Source organism: Branchiostoma lanceolatum, chromosome 1, assembly GCF_035083965.1.
Source record: "Branchiostoma lanceolatum isolate klBraLanc5 chromosome 1, klBraLanc5.hap2, whole genome shotgun sequence".
NCBI classification, from domain to species: domain Eukaryota; kingdom Metazoa; phylum Chordata; class Leptocardii; order Amphioxiformes; family Branchiostomatidae; genus Branchiostoma; species Branchiostoma lanceolatum.
The window spans coordinates 8215838-8234764 of NC_089722.1; the positions used below are offsets into that span (position 1 = coordinate 8215838).

Sequence of the window (18927 nt, forward strand, 5' to 3'; positions counted from 1 at the left end):
ACAGTGACAACATTGATTAACACTGTGCTGAGTGTTATACAGTATACATCGTTGGCCCTGAAGCCTTGAAAGATAAACCTAAGTTAACCCACTGGAAGACCAAGGTCTTTGTGTGCTTGATAACAGTGAAAGTGATATACTTTAAGTATCCAAGATTATAAAAGCTAGGTCATTCTTGTGCTGATAACAACCACAGATATATAAATTTATGTTGTGATCAGTCAGATCTAAACCACAATCTTGTACAACTATGACACTGACATGTATAGGTACTCTCAGATAAGGTGATCTGATGTATATATAGTTGAAGGGACTAGATCATTACCAGGTTTATAACAATGTCATTGACACAGACAACGAGTCTGATTTTGTAACACCTGTGATTTATCAAACTTATTCCAAGGTCTTAGCAGAACTTGATAAGACTAACTAACACTAGTCTGTATAATGCAAACTCCAGCTGTACGGGGATTGCGGTTACAGGGCGGCAAGCCGTTAGAGGAGCTTGATTGAGTTCAGGCTAAACTAACACTAGCACAGTCAAGTCCTACATGTATAACATCCAGATTGTATACCCCTTGGACTAACCAGGTTATAACTCACTGATAACAGTGACATTGACAGAGGCAAGGCCGGTGCCAATATCCTATAAAGACTGTTTAAAACCCTTAAGGAATTATAAGAATGAGGGTGATATAGTCAAATCATGCCATGTGCATCTTTCATTCCAGATATACATGTCACTAAAGCTGTAATAGCATTGACATGATAGGAGTAGCTGTGCCAATGACCTAGAAATCAATTCCCTTTGGACCTTTGTTGGAAGTAATGCCCTCTCCTGAATTTAAGGTACTGAAAAGTAATGATTTGTACAAGAGTGATTACAGCAAGGAAAATAGGGAATGTCCCGCACCCACAACCACACAAAGATAAAAATTCCAGAAAGGTGAGCTGTAAGAAATATACACCTGTCCAATATTTTCACACAACTCCCATCCATCCTGCAGTGTTGGATTTCAATAGGCTTTCACATATTTTTGTTGCTTTAATATGATATCCTTCTCCCTGCTGCCTAACCCTGTAACCAATAGACAATTGCGTGCCAAATGGCTACATCAGTGTGCTATTAAAGGTTATGTAAATGGTCAACTGATATTGGTAGACCCCTCTCTGGATTCACAGTGAACTTTCCCTGGTTGTCTCTGTCCCAACTTGTGTGATAGCTGACTGTTAAAGCACATGCCCAGAATGTTGGAGGCAGGAGACTGGGTAAAACGGTCCCGGTATGTGCTTTAGCCATCACTATGCTATCCTGTACATGTGTAACTTCCAGTATCTTGAGAAGAAAATGTGACATTTAAGTTCAACAGAAACTGTGTCTTGAAATTGAACACAAAAGGTGAGTGTTACACTTTCAATTCTCAGAAAATTATCTGCTAGACTATTAACATTATTTCGCACTTTTGCTAATAGACGAATAACACATGTATGTACATGGATCATACATACACCTTGATTGTCATTTATTTTCTTTACCCAATATCATTGGAGAGTATGTATTTCATTTAGCTAGCACAGTGCCTAACACAAATAACTTATAGAAGCACTTACTAAGTCTATAACCAAGTTCCACTCACACATATATATTGTTATAACAACATTTGACAAGTTATTTTTCCATTTTTTCCATTTTAGATTTTAACATTATTGGTATGCTTTACCCTCAGTATGGTACTGGGTTGTTTTCCTTTAACATAAAAACTTCTTAACCCTCATCTCCCAAGATACAAAGAAGCTTGTATAACCCTGCCCTAGAAACAACCATAACTCACTTTATCTTCGACATTTACAAATAAATGGAACAAGTCTTAGATAAACCTCTTAAGTTGCAGCTGTTCTATCTAGATGGGATGGTACTGCTGAAGTGAATCTGGACTGATATCTGGATATCATCACTGTCCACAAAACCCCAAGCTCTTTGACTTAGAATAGAATAGCAAGAACACATGTCTATTGTAACTGTTGTGGTGAGTTACAATGATGAGGCCTTAGAGTACAAAACCCAGCGTTGTTTGAAGGGGAGGATGCACTACATTTTTTTTCCACTTCTTATTTATGACCCAAGTTTTGCAAGCCCTGTAATTTCTTTCATGTCATACCCAGGCCACAAAAACATTCGATACGGGTGTTCCGGAGTACAAAACCCAGTGTTGTTTGAAGGAGAGGATGCGCTACATCTTCTTCCACTTCTTGTTTATGACCCCAGGTTAACTAGCCCTGTAATTTCTTGTATCAACATGGCCTGACCCCACAGTAACCTTGCGGAAATGGAGAAAAGATTACAGGGACCTGATTGAATCAGAGGAAAATGACCTGGGCTTTTAATAGTAATTCAAGTCCTGTACTGACAATGATGCCATCTGTGACACATAGTCCAATGTAGTTTGCAATTTGGTGATCTGGGTGGAGAGCCGTGTTCTCTATCTTTACTTTCAAACTGAATCATTCTGTAGATACAGGATATTCAAAGTTTTAAAACATGCATGTTAAAAACATAAGTCTGGCCTATAAAGGGCATTAAGCACTGTAGAAATTTAGATATTTTCAAGTTCACTGCGAACTAGCTCATCAGTCTCAGAACATTTCATCTTTCTTCCACTGTTCTACTGCAAATCCAAAGATACAGCAAGCTCATGATTTCAGCTGAATGTCAAGAATGTGAATTTTAATGAATCTACAGGACTTAAATGAACTTCACTGCAGAACAAAGTTTTTTGGTTGCTATAAATGCCTATATCAAGGATGCTCGTGGTAGACATTGTCTCACTACCCATGATGATATGTACAGAACAGTCAGAAGCCCGACCAGGACATATGGTGACATTGCAGTACCCAAACTTTCCCCTCCTTTTCACTTCTGTCAGTTCGCTTCATCTTACCGGGTCGTGTTTGTCGGGGAACACAAAGGCTTGTCCATTACTGCTAGGTCAGAGGTCAGGTCACAGGTCAATGCTAGGGGCGACACGACTCATCGAAGCATTACGATACAGGGCTATTCTGCTATAGGTGCCTACAAATGACCTGCCAAGCTTAACAATATGCGATCGTATATTTCCAAGACCAGGTGCGAGCAATAAGGGATTGTCCTGGAGCAAGAATCCTTATTCAGAATAATCACATCCAGGGGCAATGCCGTTATTGCATTATACCTGACAGACTGTCCCTTATTTGGAGAAATTAGACGAATTACTAGCAGATGAAAATTCCAATTCCACCCTACATCATAGTACATGTGATATAATCAATCAGGGAATCACCTTCCACTGATCTTTTGCTCTCTCAGACTTTCTTTTCAGCTATACAATAAAAGCAGTAATACTATTCAGATAAACTATCTTATGACAACTTTTTCACAGGCTTGCCGATGCTGTAACTTTAGTATCCTGTACCAACCTTCATGAGAGACCCCTGTTGACTAAATTGAATACTGCAATATTGTACACTGGTTTATCCAAGTGCAGATTACGGCATGGAATATGTAGCGTTGATCCCAACAGGGATTATGGCACACAGAATCACTATTTTGATTTCACATGTTTAGATTAACAACGAAATGTATCTTGTTCCGAATACATTGTATTGTAATGGTGTAAAAATTAAGTCAACATTGTCAAAATATGTGACAGACTGTCAGTTATGCTGAATATTTATATGGCAACTTTCTTTGCAATTTAAGGTCTTATGTGTGACGACACCGTAGTACATGTAACCTGTTAAGTTAGTATAATCATGCACAAGGTGAAGTGGACAGGCAATGTCATTTGTCATTTAATTTGCCCCGCCCACTCCTAACGCCCTCTAATAAGGGACCATGAAATCCATTCACACGTCGTATTAATTTTCTCTATAAACGAGTTGCCATTGCTTTTGGCCTCTGCATATTTGGCTGCGATTCAGTAAAATGCCCTTTCCTGCTCGGAGACGTATCTAAAAGCTGTAAAAACAATCCAAACATATCCGTATGTGTCTCGGCAACAAAATACCTCAACGCTTGACAAACGACAAAGCAGAAATCCGCGAGGAATGTGTTTGACGAGAGTTGTGAGATTTAAACAGGGCGCGTTGGATGATTGTTCAAGCAGAAATAAAACCACAGTAGTGACGTGAACGTTGACCGCAGTGGGGGGAAGGTCACAGTCGTCAAATATTACCCGGCATGTCAACAATGTCACCCGGTACATAGCGGTACACCGCCGGCGGTCGGACGCTTGTTGCGCCCTTTCCTTACCTTGTTCGTCCGTGAATTCTGCATTATCTTGTGCCCTGACGCTCTAAAGAACCCCAGTCCCTTCTGTGAGATTCTTGAAGCCATGGCTCCCTTCAAGAAGCTTCCAAATTCTTCAGCAAAGACGATGTTTACGGCTCTCCCCCTAAAATTTGGTCGGCCATTTTTATCTTACCCAGAAGCGCCAGCCAATCAGAGAGCAGCGCGCCAAGTTGTGAAAAAAAAGTGAAAGTGTAATGGAATGCGGAAGCAGCTGCGAAGTATTGCAAATACCGTTCTTGGGAAAACTGATGAACGCGTTTGGGATTTATATGATATTCTAGCTAGGCAGCTGATTTTCATACTGTTTCCTAACTTGGGTGATAAAAGCTGCGGGTTTGGTAGGCGAAATCGGTTTGTTTTGGTTCAGTTGCACTGAGAAAGTCGGGTGCTTGATAATATGATAAGTACATGTACGTACACAAAGCAACCGTCTTCTCTTCACTCACCTTGTAATATCTTGAGTCCTGTAGCAGAGCCGCACCTCGTGGTTTCTGATGGAAAGAACTGGTTTTCTGTTGGGCCCGACAGGCGGCGCTTGTACTAGACGTAAAGGGATAAAATAATTTTTAGAAACTGGCCGGCACTGTAGGTGCATTTTGAGTGAATTTGTTTGCTTTCATTGAATAGATAGCCAAGTCATTTGGAATAATTTTCTTGGAAGGAGTTACTTAGAATTTTGTTTCAAATGTTACTTCTGTTAAATCGCTTATCGTGAAGGATAGCGTGTCCTTTTGCCGCGAATAGGCCAGTTTTGCTGTTTTTGTTTTTTGAGTCTGAAGTTTTGCTGTTTTTGTTTTTTGAGTTTATTTTTTGGGGGAGCGCTGATACGCGATGCTTTACACAGCCCAAGGTTCTCACGGCCGATGGAGTTATGCCGCGGATGGGGGACGCCTCTAGCTCTCCATCCTTGGCCCGTGTAAGAAAATCGCGTATCAGCGCCCCCCCCCCCCCCCCCCCAAATCAATAAACGCCGCCGCTCCAAGAAGTCTGCGAAGGAAGCTATAGCCCGGTTACCATCCATGTTTAGCTCCCTTGTCCCTATCCAAAATATGTTGTTGTTGTTGTTGTCCTATTAATATCGCTAGACGTGAAATACCCGTATTTGCACCCGTTGCAAATAGGGGTAGTTGGAAAGAGACATGTCGACAATGGAGCCAAATACGTACGGATGGTTGCCAGGCTAGCTTTTTGTCCCTTTGGCTGCCCCTGGTTAGTGAACTCTGTAGTTTTAAAGTCACAATATACAAACCTGATCCTCCGGACCAGCGCTGTGCAGTACCGCTGCATGTCGACAGCAGACGCTTGAAGGTTGCGGTCACTACGCCGTTAATGTTTCATCGTTGTCCTCAGTGATGTTGCCTCCACAACAATGTCCAGGAGCGTCTCAGGGCATGGAGCACTGCGAATGTGCGCGCCCTGTTACTTGTGACGTCAGAATGGCGTTAACGTGTTCTAGAACGTGATTTTGCGTCATACATATCGGCAAGGTGACCGCTGTTGATTGCAAATACAACATAGGCAGCCCCCGATTTTCATTTATGGCAAGGTCATGCGATGTCAGTGTTATTGACCAGTCGTGGACTATTAATAAGGAAGGCGACATAATGAGTATGTTGTATGGGTTGATCTACATATTAGGACGTTCATTCAGAATGAGAAAAAGGGCATCACTTGGCCACGACAATGTGGGGTCGCCAGTTTCCAAGGGTATCGGTGGTTAGTGTTACCTGATGTTGTTCTATTTTATCATACAATTGCGAAAAATCGCTGCATTGGTAGACTGTAGTCTATGAATTCTGAATTTTCTGATAAACGCAACTCGTAAGAATTTGCCAAAAGATTACGAGTACAATATAAACGATGGCATTGTCCTTATACGGTTGATCTTTATTTAACCTTCGGTAGACAGCTAGAAAGATATCCTTATCTTCACTGGTCCATGGTACTCTGGTTTAGTGTTAAAATACAGATACAACAGTTTTGACCGACATCTTCACCTCATTAGGGTCAGAAACATGACGTCAGATCACTCAGAAATTATTAGAGCGAGGCAGAGTGGTGAGGGCAGGTGGGCCAGAGGTCAATGACCTTGTGGGAGGGGGAGGATGACGCGGAGTTACCTTTCAAGACTGGTCAGGGTAGGGAGTGGTCTCATGGAAATCACGCTGTCAAGTATGATACATCCTGCAAGTTGTTAGAGTATAAAAGGGTAGAATAGATTTTGTTTTTATCTTGCCAACAGGGTCAGAGACCTCCACTGGCATTTTTCTGCTTCGCGAACCATTGGAAAGGCAGGTGGACAGAATCTGTGCATCTTTATAATAAACGCAAACGTTTAAAAAATCCTCAAATCTAAGGCAGTTTAGGAAGATATTCTTCTCCCAGCAGAGGTTGGATAGTGCGGTGAGATCGGCACCTTGGAGACGGTTTAGCTAGAGGAAATGGATGATTGACACGCGGTGTAATGCGCTGTCTCCCCCCACACGTCCCGCCTATGAACGGCCCCGAGTCATGTAGGGCACTATCTATTACACATCAAAAATCATTCATTCCGGAACTCAGAAACACCGGGGTGTCAGCAGAGTTTCTCTCGTGGTCCCGCGAAAGTATTTTAGTCGAACTTGCCGCTCGGACCCGTACTGTTGTTGGATACCGGGCGCTGCTTCTGCTTTCTTGGCAAATTTCGAATCGACGTGCTTGATTCCTGGAGTAGAAATCCGCAAGTCAGTCGACTTTTGAGGATATATTTTGTTGGTAAGTGCTGCATTTTGACCATTCCCTTCTACATACATCATGGTTTAGCAGGATTCTACGCGTTCAAAGTTTTAAAGTATTTGTGATATTACTCAAAAGGGTGCTATCCTGTCATAGGCACAGATTCTAGAGCACTCATATTGCCTTTAGAACGCTTCTACGTAATTCTGCCGTCAAACATTCTACTCGAGGATTTCCTGTACTTGCCCTCCCTCTGTTACTCGCTGCTAGAAGCGAAATTTAGTCAGGCTAGTACATGTTTATGCGAACTTTGCCTATTAAAGTTGCTGTTTAGGACAATGCTTTGACATTGACAGTCTAACGAAAGACCAGCTTCAGCGTTGCCTTCTTTCCCAAATATGGTGTTGCGTGAAACTTTGTCCACGTACGTACATGTAGGTTAGCTTCACGGACTGCACGCACCTGTTAAACATGTCTGTCAATACCTTCACGATATTCCTGGTCATTATCATACACAGGTGACGAGAAAGATTCATCTTTCGTAACAGGCATTCATTCGCACTGTAGCTTTCATCAAACCTTGTGGCCCTGTCGGATTTTTTATAAAATGATGCTATTCTTTGGGGATCTAGAAAGTTTTCTTACTTCCTGAAACCTTGCTTATGGGCATCATTTATGAAACAGCTTCCCCTCTGTCGCCATGAGATCAGCATGGTTTTGCACCCAATTGCAACAAAGTGGCCTCGAAGGTTATGTCATGGTCAGGCCATTCTGTAGCTTATCGGGCACTTGTTTCCGCACTTTGACCTTGAGCCCATTGGGATCTGCATTGCCAGCTTGTGAAACTAAGTTGCCGTTTACGATACAAGGTAGCCTGAAGTGTTTTCTACTCCGTGTGGGACGCAGAGTGAAATGTTTATTCTCCCACGTGTTTTTTCCACAGAAGTCATTAAGATTTTTGACATTCCCGGTCAGCAGTGGTTCCAGTCTGACCTAGCCCGTGCCCAGCACGGTGTCATGACTCACGGCGCCCCTCCCCCTCCCGCGCGGCGTACAGCTTAGAACCCCCTCCTCTGATGGACGTCTTCCGGTCAGGTGTTACTGTACACGTCAATCATGGGAAGTGATGAACAGAAAGAGGGTAATGATTGACGTGTGCACTATTGTAGTCTTTATGTAGAGACAGACCCAAATTGTAACGACTGCCCAAACTTTTGATCAAAATTGCCAGAAGACCAATGAAAACACCACCCGTACCTGAGAATACACAGAAGCCATCAAAGTTATATTTTGAATACTTTTTTTGTTCTTCTCCGGATCCGTTTGTGTGTATAATGGACTATCCCCTACCTATCACGTCCCCTACCAGGCACCTGACTCATCTTATCTGATGAAGACAGACAGGTATCCTCCCCCCTTTCCCCAAGCAGGACAAAATGTCAGCAAGTAGAATATCTTCCCTACCGCCTCAGCGCAGTTCTTGCAGTCTAGGCGATCCGTGCAAAAAGTGTGCAAATTATGTTAAAAGCACGATTTTTTTTTTTTTTTGCATAAACGTCTGTACAACAAAGAATCAATTCAAGGGGTGGAACCAATGGAAACCTGCTGTTCCATAGCAACTGTTGCTAGGTAACTTTTTTTTGTCTAATCTAATCTAATCTAGTCTTGATAGCCAGTAGCAGGAGCCTGGTTCATCGTCTCTTTTCTTTGCCCTTGTTTGTTTTTCTAGATGCCCTTCCTTCAACCCCATCTATGGCCATTTGTGTTCTTATCTATACAGATTTCGATGATCGGACAGATAGTTCACCACTCTCACTCTTAGCCGTTTGATCTGTTATCTCCGCTGCTATCTCAGCTCCGGACACTTCCTGTCGGTCCCTGTGTGCAGCCGCCGCCGCACAGCTGTCGGAGGAACACCGCCCTCACACCGCCCGCATCTAATCATGCTATCAGCCTTAATAATGTTTTCTTACGCAGAACTCCGTTACATCTACACAGGATTTCATCCATGTCCGGCCCCACACAAACTACAAGTTGATTGAAGTTTGATTTGAATCATCGTCCTCATCTACGTCATCTCCTGGTTCTGCGGCTACGTCCTGCAGTTGCATTCAGTCGAAGCATATCTCCTTAATTCAGCGGACTGTGCTGCTCTTTTGACTCTCAGTCATTCTTATTTATTTTTTGGTTCTTTTCTAAAACAAAATCACCATACGACAGTTCGCCTTTAGTTTGATTTCAGATCGTGGATGACGAATAAAAAGGAATAGAACAAGGAAAGAATCCGAAAAGGGAAAGAAGGGAGGAAGGGAGGATGAGGAAGGGAGGGAGGAAAAGGAGTAAAAACAAAAAGAAATAATTGCGCAACGCCTTACAATTTGTTGTTGTCATGTTACTTGAGGAGTATTTCAGGCACGGTGATTAGTTTTGTCCGTCTGGAGTTGGGGAATGTTTGCCGACTCCGTGTGTGTGTACATGTAAACCTGCGGCGCGCTGACCTACATAGTACTGACCACACCGCGTGTCAACTATCAACTCAGACTAGAAAAGAAGGAACGTAAGTAAACATTTGTGGTTCATAACTTCAAACGTCAGTTCGGAAAAATATCATCGTAGAATATGCATCAAACATACAAACGCAGAAAACCCGTAACGTTAGGTGGTTTGTGGTGGGGTCATTTCTAATGTTGTGTTTTGAAATCAATTTCTAGAGGTCTACGTGTTCATGAGAAGTAGAGAAGATACATTTTAGAAAGAGTAGGGAAAATTTTTGGAAAAGCCAAATGCAGCTGTGGGCTATACTCTCCCTGTCAGCCACGTCTGTACAAGTTGTTGATCGTCCAGATGTGTCCGTGCGGTGTCTCCACCCGGTTGTTCACCCAAAATACGGGACGCCGCCTCTTTGAGGATTCACATGACTACCTGCATCTTGTACTTGGGCAGTAAAACATCAAGGGTTTTGCCATTTGTTTCTTCATACCATCTCCCCAAAAAATCAAACAAGTCCGTCGTAGGAAAGCTTCCTACCTTGAGTCACTTCACTGACATCACATATTAGTCACATACACTCTAGCAGAGGATGTAGATGTATGCAGGATGACCTCGTGACATTGAGGATTTCATTTGAAAATAATCGTCTTTTCTTTCAAAGACTACCATGCCAAAGTACATTGGCGTGCTTAAAAAGAAGAATTGTTAAGAGACGACGGTGTTGTCGATATCGCATCCGGGAGAGAATTGCGTAACTTCGCACTACCTCATCCAGCAGGCATGTATGATGTTTACATGGTGTGAAGTCTAACGTTCAGATCTGTCCGATACTGGCCCAGATACTGGCGTTTGTGGCGTCAGTACAGACAGGGACAGCAGCTCTGCAAGTCTGGCGAGCTTCACTGTCTAGTGCGCTAGTAGATCAGCCGATTCGTATCACCAGTCTACAGTAGAACCGGGTTTAGTTTGGAAACTCAGTCTTGGATTCGGATAAAGAGTCGAGACTCGATAGACGCGCAACTTTTCGCGTGGTTTAAAGTTCGCGGTGAAGAGGTCGCCGCGAAAACCGCGAACATAAAACCACGGCGAACATTTCTGCATTTACAGTGACCGCATTACTGACATAATGTAAAGGAACAACCCCCTTTCCCTTTTTTCCATTTTCGTGTGGACTCGAAGGTCCTCGGTTCGAATCCGTCAGGGGAAGGTTTTTTTTTTTTCTTTTCAAACATCCGTCTGATGTATACAACGTCTTTATATTATGATCTTAGATCCAAACCATGCCTCAATTTTTTTTATTGTTCATTATAACGGAAAACACCATTCAACGGATGCTTCTACGTATGGTTGATTGGTTGGTTGGTTGGTTGGTTGCTTGGTAAATGTACAACCATGATTTGGACCCGTGACATGTCATTTATACCTCATGTATGTCATTTCTGCCTTCATTTTCCAAAGGTGTACTATACGTTATGATAAGAATTAAGGGCTAGGGTGATTGAGATTAAGGGTTATAATGACAGATTAAGGGAAAGGGCAACGGGTTAGGGGCTGTGGTGATGGATTAATGGATATGCTGACGGATCAAGTGCAAGGCTGACGGATTAAGAGCTATGTTGACAGATTAAGGGTTATATTGACGGATTAAAGGTCATGGTGATGGATTAAGGGTAAGGTGGACGCATTAAGTGAAAGGGTAACGAATTAGGGTCTCTGGTGATGGATTAAGATTTATGCTGTCGGATTAAAGTTTATAACCACGGATGTAGGGTAAAGGTGACGGATTAAGAGCTAAAGGGACGGATTAAGGGCTATGGTGACATATCATAGGCAATGCTGAGGGATTAAAGGCTTTCAAGGGTTATCCTGTGGGATTTAAGTTTATGTTAACGGATTAAGGGCTAGGGTGACGGATTAAGAATATCAAATCCCGTTATAATATACTCCTCAACTATCCACGTGTACATAATCATGTTCATTGAGCGAAAATGGCAGCTTTTTGCAAAAGCACTTGTTAGGTATCTTATCAGTAGTTGAGTGGGTGGGTCCGTCGGACGGCCTGTCGCTGGGTAGGTAGTTTGATGGGTTGGTCGGTCAGAAGGTTAACGTTGTTGCTTGGTTTTGACAGGGTGGGTCGGTTAGTCTGTTAGCGTGTTAGTGGTTCGATTCGTTGACGAATGTGGTAGTTGAAAATCTTACTTTTTACTGGATGAGGGATAGACTTAACCCTTATAGTCCATGGGCTAAGTAGGTTTTTGGTACCACCGAGAGGGACAAGTGCTATCATGGATTTTTTGTATCTGTAGTAACCAAAGTTAATTATAAGCTATGATAACAAACTTCCATGTACAGCTTTCCTACTATAATCACGTGATCAAATGACGTCATTAAAATGAACCTCGCTGTTTGGAGCTTAATTCAGAGGATCGGCACAAAATATCAAACATCAATAATTTTCGATGAAAATCGGTTCGTAGGCTATAGATACCACAGGAATCACAAAATAGTGTGTTTTTGATCGATATTTCACATCTATAAGAAGTTATGAGTCTTTTAAGTCTGATTTTTGGGGTAATTTTGTGTAAAAAGATGTATTGTTTACTTTCCAAAATCAGGCATTTATTCGGGCTACCTTTGTGGTCTTGTGCAATACATTTTGTTGATTGGCCATATCATTATCTGCATTTCGGGCTTTGAATCAACAAAATCCGTCAATTCCATCAGGAGTTATAAGGGTTTTAAGAATTACACCCAACGGCCATGTTACCAAATCGCCCCAAATATCGCAATGCATTATGGGTAATTTTAAGAGGCATTGTCTGTAAAAGACCTAGTAGCAAAGGAAAAAATATTGATTTTTCAAAAATTTTGTGTGGTGGTAAGACCTTGGTCCAATTGTAGAAAAATGGGTAAGTTTCGGTGGTTACCGGTTGCCATGGAAACGGTCATTTTTTTAAATGGCGAATTTTTATCTGTGAAGGTTTAGTTTCGTCCAAAATAGACCATCTTTAGCCTACAGAAATTAATGCCTACCATTAGTACCAGATATTCTATGTGCCTGTAACATACATGTTTAGATATTTATCTTGATTTAAACATTAATTATATAAACTTGCATTAAGGTACAGAAAATGTTTAAACATAACCTGTTTTGATTAATTTCTAACATCGACTTTTGCCAAAAAGGCGTTGGTTCGGGAACTCTTAGCGATCAGTAGGGCAGATCAATTTGGTTGATATTCGGTCAAGTTACAGTTTGAACCTTTGAGATACACCCCTATACACCGTTGCTAAGGCCATTCAACGGTTGTACAAATGGGGTTCGGACATACATGTAGTTCACACAAGGGAGGATTCGAAAGTACATGTATTAGCAGAAATTGTTGCCTACTACATTTATGCTAACTTTCAAACAACCAAGAGTCAAGTGCATTTGTGTAAAACGATCGTGCATATCAGATGTCAAAACGTTTTTCTAGTTTCATTATCATGGCTGTCATAGTACTAGTACTGGTGTCGGGACATCGTTAATAGTCTGTAATTTACTGTGATGTTCCGAGTAACTGCATGTTGCCATATAATGGGCCTCCATGCTGTCAACAGAAGTTATGGCAGCTAGGCGGTTACAGATACTGTAGTAGGAGCATCTAATTTTTTTGAAGGATGAAGAAAGATCATTAAGTTCCAAAGACTGCATCGATCAGCTAGTCTTTTCAGTTTTATACATGATCTTTATGATATTTGTATTTTGGTATAGGGGTGTACAAAAAGAAACAGGTGTCAGAAGGAAGGACTCCGAACTTCGATTACAGCCCCCCCTGGTGGCTGTGTGTGGAACTGAAGCAGAATTTGCCGTTTTCATATCTCGTGCTCTGGACATCCTTTAGTAATGATTATCTTTTATCATCTTCGCCGAGTACTATAGTGCTCGGGGAAGATTATGTTTTCGGTTGAGCCAGCTGTTGGGTGGGTCTAGTATGTATGTCAAGAGCATAACTCAAGAAACCTTTGATGAATCTTTATGATTTTTGGCAGGTGTGTAGTGGTTGTACAAAGGAAGGTCAAGTATGAAAATGGTTCACCTTGCGTTTTTCAACAGTACTGCAGCGGACTTTTAACTTTTGTATGTTTGTATGTAGGCAAAAAAAAGTGACGGAAACATTGATGGATCTTCATGATTTTTTGTAGGTGTGTAACTAGATGTTGTGGAAACGGAGGTCAAGTTCAAAAATGATTCCCCTGGCATTTTCCATAGGTACTGCAGCGGGATTTGTGTGGATTTGTATTTGTATGTGGACAACATAACTCGAGAAGCTGTTGATGCTTCTGTATGATATTTAGTGGATGGGTAGGGTTTACAGAAAGGAAGGTCAAGTTCGATAATGGGCCTTCTAGCGGGTACCAAATGTACTGCAGCGGTGCTTCAAAATTTTGGAACATATTTTCTAAAAGTGCTATGGTCATGGTTTTTATGTGGTAGATAGTTCATGCCACAGGAAGTAAGTTGTGTATTAAAGTTTGGGCCCCCTAGCGTCTTGTTTGGAACTGCAGTTGGCGTTTTTGTTTTGACCTTCGGACATGAATAACTTAAGAAGGGGACGAAAGATCGTCGTGAAGTTTGGAATGTAGAGAGCTCAGATGGTACTTTACACAATCGATGACTAATTATGCAACTCAGGAGCTAATCTGCATAATTAGTAAGGATAGTTTGTAAATCCACTACATTTCATAATGGGACATGTGACAGTGTTCCCAAAACAGGTCAACAGAGAGCCTTGCCTAAAAATATAAATAAACAGATGGGGCACATAAATAAACAGATCTAAGGGCAGTCTCACTACACTCCGAGCAGATGTGTGGGTCCGGTTGGTTTTTAACGTGTTCAGTTTAGGCATTTTTGTCCAACACACGGTTGGAGACATAACGAAAAGGGGACAAGATAGAAAGCTTGACAAAAACACCTAAAACACGTCAAAAACCAGCCGGACCCACATGGCCACTCCTCTGCTCAGAGAGCACACTGCACCAAAACTGCACCACTGCTAGTTTATCAATCAAATGGGAGGGCAATTCTGGTTAAAACCAGAGAAAATAAAGTTCTTCCCCGACTGTTTTTGTTTTATCTCTGCAAAATGCAAACAGCAGTCGTGCAATCCGCTTGCTGCCTATTTAGAAACATCGGTCCCTATACTGAGATAGAGCAACAGGTGAACTGACCGATCATTTGTACCACTTGTTAACTTCTAAGGAGTGCTGATAGAACTACTGACATTCTCATAGTAATTCCTGGACATTTCAAATTGACATTCTTTAAGCAATCAGCTCTTCAAAACCAAAATATTGAAATGAGGTAGAAAAGTGGATGGAGAGGGAGAAAGTCAATAACCTAACTGGGCCAGGCAACATTATGTAGGCACTACGAATAAAGAACCTTAGTTAAAACTTATTAGCAACAGTATAAAAAGTGGACGATGCTACGCTAAGTCCTTATCTGACAGTTTAGCTGTTGTGTATTTCTTCCTTGGAACACAAAGGTAAAATAAAAATACCATCTAATGTGTGCAACAAGATTTATTCTATCTGCGCATGCGTAGGTTGGTGGGAACTTCTTAGGAGCGGGCCATTGCGATATAGGGGTGGTTGGGCGTTATTGTGTTGTTTTAGAGTGCGCTATGATGCAGAAAATATGTTTCATCACTACGAATTCAGACCTTTCGCTTAAAATTAAGCAAGAGCATAAAAATTGGACGATGCTTTGCCCCATAAAAGGGTTTAGAAGAATCGACTAGTCAGGTATCCTTTCTAATTACAGTAGAATCCGCTTAACTGCACACCCCATTTGCCAGCGTATTTGGTGCAATTATCCGGCTGGTGCAATTATGCGAAAATGCCCAGCTGGACCGGTAGTACACTGTATCATACAGGAGGTGAATGATTTATAAATCTCCGTGTGCTGCACGCATTTAGATGTTAGAAAGCTTTCGTTATACAGGTACAGTGCGGTAACACCGTAGATTCCACCTCTTGTTAGGGCCACGTTTATGTATTAAAACAGTAAATTTCAAATTCTCAGGAACGACATCTCAGGACACAGTGAGTGAAATCAGTCAGCGCCAGAGAGAGCCCCTGTCATATTTGGACAGATTAGACTGTGTAAATCATGGTAGACTAGTGAATTACTGTACAATGGACTGTACTACGTATCCAGTGGGTAGATATAGTTAGATGACTTAGATCAATGACAGACCATTCTCCTCATAGCATAGCCGAACCCGCGTATACATCCTTCGGGTGAATGTAGGAAGTTTCTAGGACGCAGATTCAGCTCTGCCATAAAAGAATGTGACAGATGATCACTTCAGCACCGCACCGTCAAGAACAACTGCTATGTCCGTCCACGCGTCTGTAGCCCTTGCCGAGTCGCTGTGCGGTTTCCGACTAGATCTGAGAACTGCCGGATTAGATGTACTTAAGACGCCAGTCTTTTATTATTGCAGCGGTATGTGAATATAGTGCTGCCGCGAACCTAAAACTAGGCATGTCACACCATTTTTTTTGGTAAGATATAACTTGCTGAAATTGTTGCCAAAGTACAGATCAGATTCTTCCGCTTAATATGCTTTTTATCCTGTCAAAATCGGACAAAGTTGAAATTTTTCAGAATTTTTCAAAGTTGAAAAGTTGGACGTTTTCATTAGAAGACACTTATCTATTGGCCCTATGGGAATGATTGACCTCAACATGGCACCAGAAATGACCACAAGTCCACAGTTATTTACATACTTTTTAATGTAACTCTTAAACACTTTGACCAATATTATTCAAGTAAAACCGCCGACAACACCCATGTTATCCTTAAACGCGAAATCAAATCCCCGCGAACCTAAATACATTCTCAGTAATAAGACAGTGTACAGGTAGAGACCAATCTTTATTGAGTACAGCATGCTGTCTGCCAAAACGCAATGCCGCCTTTGCTTCGGCAGGCGTGCGTCTCTTTATGGTGACGACACACCCCGTGGCCCGCCCAGGACCTCCCATACGATCGCTATCAACGTGATTGTCAATGGAGACCACCTTCTTTTGTTAACGAAAACAATTTTAGACATATTGGCGTTATTGTGCCTCTACATAGGCACTTATCGGCTCATTTGTACCGCGTTTGCCGATGTTTAGCGCACCTTTTTAGTTAACTTGTCAACGATTTTTGAAACATTTTGGTGCAATTATCCGGCATTGGTGACAATGCGCCGTGCAGATGTGCGGAGTCACTAACAATGCAGTGAATGGGAACCGGTTTGGGATTTTGGGATTCGGTGCAGTTAAAAATGGAAGGTGAGTTTATCCGAGGTGCAATTAAGTGGCTTCTACTGTACTGTAATACAACGAAAAACACCGTCCGACACAGGCCCCGCCCAAAGAAGCAAACTTCGTAACGAATCCTAACTGTTCCCACGATGCTTCAACATACGCTCGTGATGGCCACGGGATCTGACACGTATAATGTTTTTATAAATAAATTGGGAGGGCGATTCTTGCGGAAACTAGAGAAAAATTACTCTATTCGAAGATAGTATTGATAAAAGAGTGTCATTTGTAATCATATTCCCGACAGTTTTTGTTTAATCGCTACCATACAGGGGTTGAGCAATCGCTTGGTTCCTATTCGGAAACATTAACCATTTTACTGAGATAGAGCAAACATTTGCTCAATTTTGTTAACATCAGCTAAACTGCTTTCTTCAAATTGTTGACACAAAAAATTTAATTGCAGACTATCTCATAGTCTGTTCAGTTGTAATTCGGATGCTTAAACCAATCAGCGCTTCCAAACTCAACATAATCATCGAAATAAGGTAGAAAGATTTGTCCATTGCAAAAAGACAATAACCCAACAGATCTAGAGCATGGCAATATCAAGTAAGAACTAAGAATTCAGACCCTTCGATAAAATTTAAGCAACAGCATAAAAAGTGAACGATGCTACGCTAAGTTCTTACCTGGGACGTTAGTTGGCGTGTTTTTCTTCCTCGGAACACAAAGGTCATAAGAGACTGTCTGGTGTGCACAACAAGAGTTATTCTATCTGCGCATGCGTGGGTTGGTGGGAACACCTCAGGAGCGGGCCATTACGATATAGGGGTGTTTAGGCTTTACCGTTTGTGCTTTAGAGTTCATGCCCGTAGCCAGGATTTTGATTGGGGGGGTTCTTTTTAATGTTTGAGGGACCAGCGAGCGCCGTAGGCTCGAGACGAGCGCCGCAGGCGCGAGCTTCCTAGGGGGGTCCGGGGGTATGCCCCCCCCCGGAAAATTTGAATAATTGAACCTTCTGATATGGCATTTCCTGTGTTTTTTGAGAGGATTTCAAAGAAAGAAATCAAAGACAAAGTTAGCAGTTTTTCTAGGATTCCAGCTCCGCCGGTGATACAAATAAGTCCACCTTGAAAACAAGTGCTTTTACAAAAAGCTGGCGTTTTGGCTACGTTTATGAGTGTGAATTGTCTTTTCCCTTTTCTTGAAGTAAAATCTGCCAGAGAAAGTCACTCAAGGGCTGTTGAGTCTATAAGAAAAATTGTCATTTTGGGAAAGGAGTACTGTTTTAATAGAGAAAGGCAGATTGGGGAAAGCAATTTTGAAGTTACGGCACTTAACTTAAGTGCTTTTGAAAAAGCTGGTCTTGGTTTACAACTTGTACTTATTTCTAAACTGTACAATAGGCTCATCATAAAAGCTATCAATGTAATTATGTACATAGCACGCAATAAAACATACAATTTGAAAAAGCACCATTGAATCATCAGCACTATGGTAATTTAAAAGTGAAATAGAAGTTCATAACAGCTAAGGTTCTATCTAAAATGACTGCCAAATGTCAAACAAATCAACAGCTACCTCATCCGTATTATTCTGGTCTCCGCATTTACAACATTTCTTCCTTCTGGATAATTTTGCTAAAATTCATGAAAATTCCAATATTTTTGTGGCGAGCGGCGTCACTTTCCACGTCCGTGTTGTCTGAATGAAGTCGATACTGAACAATGGAGCATTTGCTACTGTAACAAAGGATCGCTGTTTTGCAAACAACATCAAGAGCCTCTGTTTACATCGGGAATAGAAGTTTAGTGGCGAGTGTTTTGCAAGAATCATCTTACCGGGCATAGGAGCCGCTGCACGGTATTTTCCATTACAATGAACAGAAAAACTCGAATGCCGGGTTTGGAATCTATGAAGTCCTGTTCATAAGACAAAGGCCTTGTATATGAATGAATGAATGAATGAAATGAATATTTTAAAATAACAAATATAAAATATTTATTTATTTGTTAATGAAAAAATAAAAATATGATATTCATAAATATGATGTTGATAGATTAATATAATATCAATATATATTT

The 18927-nt window shown here is 41.5% G+C and overlaps 2 protein-coding genes across 4 annotated transcripts in view; one reads left to right on the forward strand and one right to left on the reverse strand.

The window, feature by feature from the left end:
• LOC136432065 (NADP-dependent malic enzyme-like) overlaps positions 1-5734 on the reverse strand; it is a 41310-nt gene extending 35576 nt beyond the window's left edge. Inside the window, exons 1-2 of one of the 2 annotated variants that reach the window (XM_066423086.1) lie at positions 5577-5734; positions 4774-4867 (exon numbers count right to left, since the gene is read on the reverse strand). In XM_066423086.1, coding sequence (XP_066279183.1) covers positions 4774-4867; positions 5577-5614 — 132 coding nt within the window. In that variant the 5' untranslated portion in view covers positions 5615-5734. Of the gene's footprint in view, positions 1-4288; positions 4478-4773; positions 4868-5576 lie in introns of those variants that run through there. The other variant, XM_066423100.1, reaches the window with a different exon arrangement.
• LOC136432087 (serine protease 23-like) overlaps positions 1-18927 on the forward strand; it is a 62936-nt gene that overhangs the window by 26775 nt on the left and 17234 nt on the right. The gene's annotated exons all lie outside the window — the stretch shown is intronic.